This window comes from Sorex fumeus, unplaced genomic scaffold (genome assembly GCF_029834395.1).
Source record: "Sorex fumeus unplaced genomic scaffold, SorFum_2.1 ptg000123l, whole genome shotgun sequence".
In the NCBI taxonomy this organism is placed as follows: domain Eukaryota; kingdom Metazoa; phylum Chordata; class Mammalia; order Eulipotyphla; family Soricidae; genus Sorex; species Sorex fumeus.
The window spans coordinates 6,538,382-6,544,381 of NW_026606180.1; the positions used below are offsets into that span (position 1 = coordinate 6,538,382).

Consider the following 6,000-nt stretch of genomic DNA (forward strand, 5'->3'; position numbering starts at 1 on the left):
CTCTCCTTTGTTTCTTTCCAGTGGCAACAAGTAACCACCCCGAGACCGACTACAAGAACAAAGACTGGGTCTTCATCAACTACACGTACAAGCGCTTTGAGGGCCTGACTGCCCGGGGAGCAATCCCTTCCTACATGAAAGCAGCCAAATAATGCCTGCGAAGTGGAACCCCAAGCGGAGGAGAGCGTTTGGTGCAACCTCACCTGAGGGTTTTCCTCTCACGTGCTCTTTCGAAAGAGCGTCCAAGAAGTTTATGGAAACCACGAGTATGTTATGGTCAAGTCTCCTGAAACTCGATAGTAGGTGGATTCTCCTCCATACGTATCTGAAAACCTCTAAAACAGAGACAGCTGTTTTTACCACATCAGCCATAGACTTCTGCTTCTTTAGAAGTGTCATGAGCCAATTGGGTAGATCCCTGAGAAAACTTGTTTTCCTGAGTTCATCAGAACGAAGGGGGAAAAGCAGCCATCATCCAAACATTCTTGAGATCAACATGTACTCATCAGACACAGCCAATTCTTGTGATAGTGTGACATGCTTTCTGCCAAGCCCACCAAGTATTCCTGTTTTTTTCTTTACGGCTAAAAGTTCCATAGTACTAAAGAAATAAAGCAATAACGAAAGCCTGGGCAGCCAGCATTCTGGCTGAAGCAAACAGTCCACCATCCCCTGAGGGGGTCCTGATGGTAGTTTTCCTCATACCTCGGCCTGGGGCGAGTGGCTTCTTCGAGCCTCCTCCACCATGGTGCACTTTATTTATGGTACTAGGATGAAGACCCTCAGTCCTCTGGCTTCTCTTCCCCTCCCTACCCACTGCAAGTCCTCCTGCTGCTTCTCTGGGTCAGGAGGGAAGGAGGTTACAAACTTGATCTGCTGTTGCTCTCAGAAGACCCACAGCCATTGGGCATCGCCACAGCGCCCCAGAACTGGTGAAACACCCTCGCTTTTTGTCATGGCTGTACCAGAAAATCCCTAAGACAGACGTCACGGTGAACCAGCAATGGCCACGTGTGCCGCCACAGGAACTCTGCTCATTCCTGGCACCTCGTGGTCAAGGTGCTCCTCCCGCAAGGCCTCTAGGACTCCCTCGGACGGGGGACAGGACCAGGCCACCACAAAGTGCAGCTTATTCTCAGCGCTTGGAGCCGCTGTGTGTGTCTCCTCTCTCAGTGTTTATCTTTTCCCTGCTACTTTAATTAACCATCTTGCCTTGGAATCTCGATTACAGTTTTCCTTTGCAGATGCCTCTCTGGAGGGTGCTCTCTCCCCTACAGGGTTACCTGCGGCAGGGCTGCCAGGCCTCTGCTCTGCTGCTTGCGCCTGAGAGGCCCCCGACATTAGCACAAAGTGCCTTCTCATACTGCCACCGCCTTTTGAGGAATTTTGCGACGTCAGAAAGATGTGGAGGCTCCATTTTAATGCATTATTGCTTTTGAAAATTTTGAGGATTCTGAATGCATCATTTGCACCTGTGTGATAACTTTGCCTGTCATAGAACGCCAGAAGTCAGAGATTGATTTCTGCCAGTGTCGAGATGGTTAAGATCTTCCTTAGAAAGGGGAAAATGGCCTAGCTTAGCCATTCAGAAAAGAAAAATGGAGTATCAGAGTTACATTTTGCAAGTGAAACTGCTTTGGGTTTTATAGTGTCTTAGAAAAAAAAAAGACTGTTAGCAAAGTCTGAGCGCTGAATGAAGGTGACCTGTTTGCCCCTTAGTCTTTCATTCAGAGTCTGTTAGTGAGAAAGAAGCAATTAAGATTCTTTTATGTAACTTGCAGTTTATTTGTATTACCAAATACTTGGGGTCTTGACCCCCACTTGTTTTGCAAGACTGAGTGAGCGTGGTGAAGTGTGATGGTGAGTCTGTGTTGGGGAATGGCCGGGATGATTAGTTTTAGGGGGAAATGCCTGCATTTTTAACTTCGAAACTTCTGAATAAACTGTGTGAAAATACAAGTGTGAATCTGATGTGTTTTAAAGCTGACATGGGCTGTAATTGGAAACTGCGGTGCTGGTGACTTCTCAACCCTTTGCCTGCAAACCAATGGAACATTACTTGGCTGTCTTTATTCAAAGGATGTTTCTTTTCTTCTTTTTTTTTAATTAGTGAAACACCTTGAGGTACAGTTGGCTTTTCTTCTTCTTAAGCAAGATAGTTCATCACATCTTTCTAAGTGAAACTTAGATGTGAGTAGAAAGACAGGAAATAGGTGTTCAAGAGAGAACATGGACTTCTCCAAAGTGAAAAGAGCAAATGGGGCTGGAGCGATAGTACATAGGGCATTTGCCTGGCACGTAGCCCACCAGGGTTCAGTTCCCAGCATCCCATATGATAGCCCAAGCACTGCCAGGAGTAACCCCTGAGCATTGCCCGGTGTGACCCTGCCCCCCAAAAATAAGCAAACGAGATACATGTTCAAGGGAGAACAGGGGCAGGAAGAGCAAGCCTCAAAGTTATGTTTCTTCTTGCCTCATGGAATTGGGGACCAGCTTCATGCTTCTCTGCTCTACGCCAGTAACACAGACCATGTTACATGCCCTGGTTCAAGGTGCAAGGGAGACCTAATGAGACAGCTGGCTGACCCCTGATGGTCCCTCTGGGAAGCTTAGTATGGCCTCATTTTTTCCAGCTTGGGGAAAAAGTCAATCCTAAGTCTCAAGTTTGTAAAGGATGGATCGAGACTGAGTCCTTGCTATCTCTGGATTAGACGTCTATCTCCAGATGTTTTGTGTATTTGAGTCCTGCTGTGTTATATTTCTTTTTCCTGCTTTAGAGCAGGGAAAGAAGCCTCAGGACACAAAAGGCATAGGAATTCCAGGCAGAGAACATGCAGCCAGAGAGTATTTCTGTCCACGGCACTTGATTTCCAAGAAATATGTTGGAAGCCTTGGTATAATATCGGACCTCAATAATTCTTACCATCGATAACTGTTTCCAGCTCTCCTACCAGGTTGAAACAATACTGATGCCTTTCAGCCTCTTGTTTTCTGGAGGGGCGTACCTGGCAGTGCTCAGGGATTGTGTGAGGGATTGATTGATCTGGGTAAGTGCTTTCCCCATGAGGCTCCTCAGCTTGGGTCTGGGAGTTTGGATGCTGGTGGGGATGGCCCTGGGCTGTGGTGGTCTCATAGCACTGTTATTGTTACTTTGGAAAGAACGTTCTCCAGTCACTCTTGTTACTTTATCATTTTCTCCCTTTGTTCCTTGTATTATCTGTGGATGAAATATGCTGGTGTTATCCCCTTCCTCCCAGACCACCGGTGTCCTGAAGTGCCATATCCATTGAATTTTCTTCTCCTCTTGGTCAACCTGCAGCATTCATACTGTAGACTGGAAAAAACATTTGCTCCCACCTGACTTCCACCACCGAACTGCTGTTGCCCCTCAGCTCAAGATCTTGCAGATCTGAAGGCTCCTATAGGCTTAAATTAAACTTGTCCAAATAGAGCTTTTTTTGCTTCCATAACTTTTATTGGGGGGATTGGAGTGGGGTTTGGGCCACACCCAGAAGTATTCAGGGATCACTCGGGTGGGACTGGGGAAGCAAGCGATGGTGGGGATTGAATCCTGGCTGACCATGGCAGGGTGAACGCTGTACCTGTCCATTCTCTTGCCCCTTCCATAGCATTTCTGTATGGCAGTTTATGCAGGAACCTCCTAGACTGTGGTCTGCAGATATGCACAGCCCTAGGGTGCGGTTGTGCATCCTCTCGTCCTTTTGCCAACGGAGGTTCCAGTGGGTGGCTTATTTAAAATAGAGAGGTGATAGTCTCAAAAAAGGAAATCTGCTTTCTACACACCTGTCACCCTGGAATCATCTAAGGACATCTAAGACTAAGTCTGGGATGGAGCTGCTGGACGGTACAGACCCACATTCACCAGCCTCGGGAGGCAGCCAGCAAACCACACCTGCAGTCCACTAGTTCTGCCTGATGTGGAGATGAGCCCTGCCATCCAGTTTCTGAGAGAGCCATAGACTCTCCTTGCAGAAAAGTCAGAAGAGAACCCAAGCTGCCCGCCATGGGGCTTTGTACCAAGGTAAGAGTCCAAGAGTCCATTCCTATGGTCTTGTCAAGGAGAAAAGTTAGAAACTTCTGAGGGCCTGTCTCCCAGGTCCTTTATCACAACCTGTTTCTGCTGGAGCTTCTCAGAGGGGATCCAGCTTTCTCTGGGTCTGGGCCTGATCACATCTCAGTTTCCTGGCTACAAAGTGGGTCTGGCAATAATGCTTTCAGCAGCCCTAGGGGTGAACTCGTTCCCAGCAGCCCGCCTACTGTAATTCCCACCAAGTTCATTTTTGGAGAATGGGTGATTTAGCTTCCCCTTTACAAGTCTTTCATCTCTTACCGCCCTCCTCCCATCCCCAAAGAAACTCCCTTGCATTTTACATCGGATCATATCATTCTGCATTGTCTTTAAAAAACTTTCAGCAGTTCATGAGCCCAAGTATCTCCAAGAATCCTTTTTCTGCTTTCATCTCTGTTGAGTTTTGCTTTTTTCAGCTGACTTGGTCCATATTCATCGGTCAAAAACTCTTGTCCTTCACAATTTGATTCGTGTCACTTCTAGAATCCTCTGCGAACTTTCAGAGTGAAAAACTGGCTACTCTTTTGGGGCTTGCAGAATAACCTGGGTTGCTTTACAGATCAATCTTTGTGCAATTAAAAGCTGAGAGGGACCAGGAAGATACAACAGTGAGTAGAGCACTTGGTTTGCACACAGTCACCCCAGGTTTGATCACCGGTATCCCATAGACCCCCAAGCTTTGCCAGGAATGATCCCTGAGCACTGCCAGGTGTGGCCCCTAAACTGTCCTAGTAACCTTGTGGCACTGAATATTGTTAGTGGTCCATTGCTCCAGACGTGCTTTTAACCACTCTGCTGAGAAAGCCTAGGAGGTACAGGCTTGAAACGTTACCACTAAGCAAGTGCCTTGGCAAAGTAAAGCTGAAGGGGCCTCAGAAACCTATGAGAGGACTAAGTCAAGGTGGGGCAAGGAAGCAGTTTACAATAGCTAGAATCTGGGAAAAACCTGAGTGCCCGAGAACAGATGACTGGCTAAAGAAACTTTGGTACATCTACACAATGGAGTACTATGTAGCTGTTAGAAAGGATGAAGTCATGAAATTTACATACAAGTGGTTCTACATGGAAAGCATCATGCTAAGTGAAATGAGTCAGAAAGAGAGGGACACACATAGAAAGATTGCATTCATCTGGGGAACATAAAGTAATAAAATAGGAGACTAACACCCAAGAATGGCTGAGATAAGTACCAGGAGGTTTACTCCATGGCTTGGAGGCCAGCTGCACGTGCTAAGGGAAAAGGCAGCTCAGTTAGAGAAGGGAGCACCAAATAAAGGGTGTTAGGAAGATCCGTCCAGGACGGGAGATGCATGCTGAAAGTAGACTATAGATGGAACATGATTGCCACTCAATTCCTCTTTTGCAAACCAAGCACCCAAAAGGAGAGAGAGAACAAAAGGGAATGCCCTGCCACTGAGGCAAGGTGGGAAGGATACTGGGATCCGTGGTGGTGGAGAATGGGCACTGGTGGAGGGATGGGTACTCGATCACTGTGTAACTAAAACCCAAGCACAAAAATTTGTAAGTCTACACCTGTACCTCATGGAGTTTCACTAATAAAAATTTTTAAAAAAAGATGGGGCAAGGAGCCCCACCTGCCTTTCACCCTTTAAAACCTGCCTTTCATTCCCGCCTTGGCTCCTCATTTCTTTAAATCAAAGCCACAGGTTTGTGAGTCAGCTGACCTTTGTAATTTGCATTTGCTTTGTGAGGTCTTCTATCTGAGGGCCCAGGGGAGTGCAAGTAAAGTGCGGGGCACTGATTAATAGGGCTCTGAGTGGGCGTCAGTAATAGCAGGATGTGGTCCAGCACAGGAAGAGGTTCTGCTCAGGCATCAGGGGCACCACTCCCTTCAATTTTTTCAACCTTGTTTTCACGTTATTTTTCTAGAAAAATCAAAACAAAACATG

At 46.9% G+C, this 6,000-nt stretch overlaps 1 protein-coding gene across 3 annotated transcripts in view; it reads left to right on the forward strand.

The window, feature by feature from the left end:
* Positions 1-2,017, forward strand: part of STK38 (serine/threonine kinase 38) — a 61,015-nt gene extending 58,998 nt beyond the window's left edge. For all 3 annotated transcript variants that reach the window (XM_056137358.1, XM_056137357.1, XM_056137356.1), the window contains exon 14: positions 22-2,017. In XM_056137358.1, coding sequence (XP_055993333.1) covers positions 22-152 — 131 coding nt within the window. In that variant the 3' untranslated portion in view covers positions 153-2,017. The remainder of the gene's footprint in view (positions 1-21) is intronic.
* Positions 2,018-6,000: the final 3,983 nt, after the last annotated feature.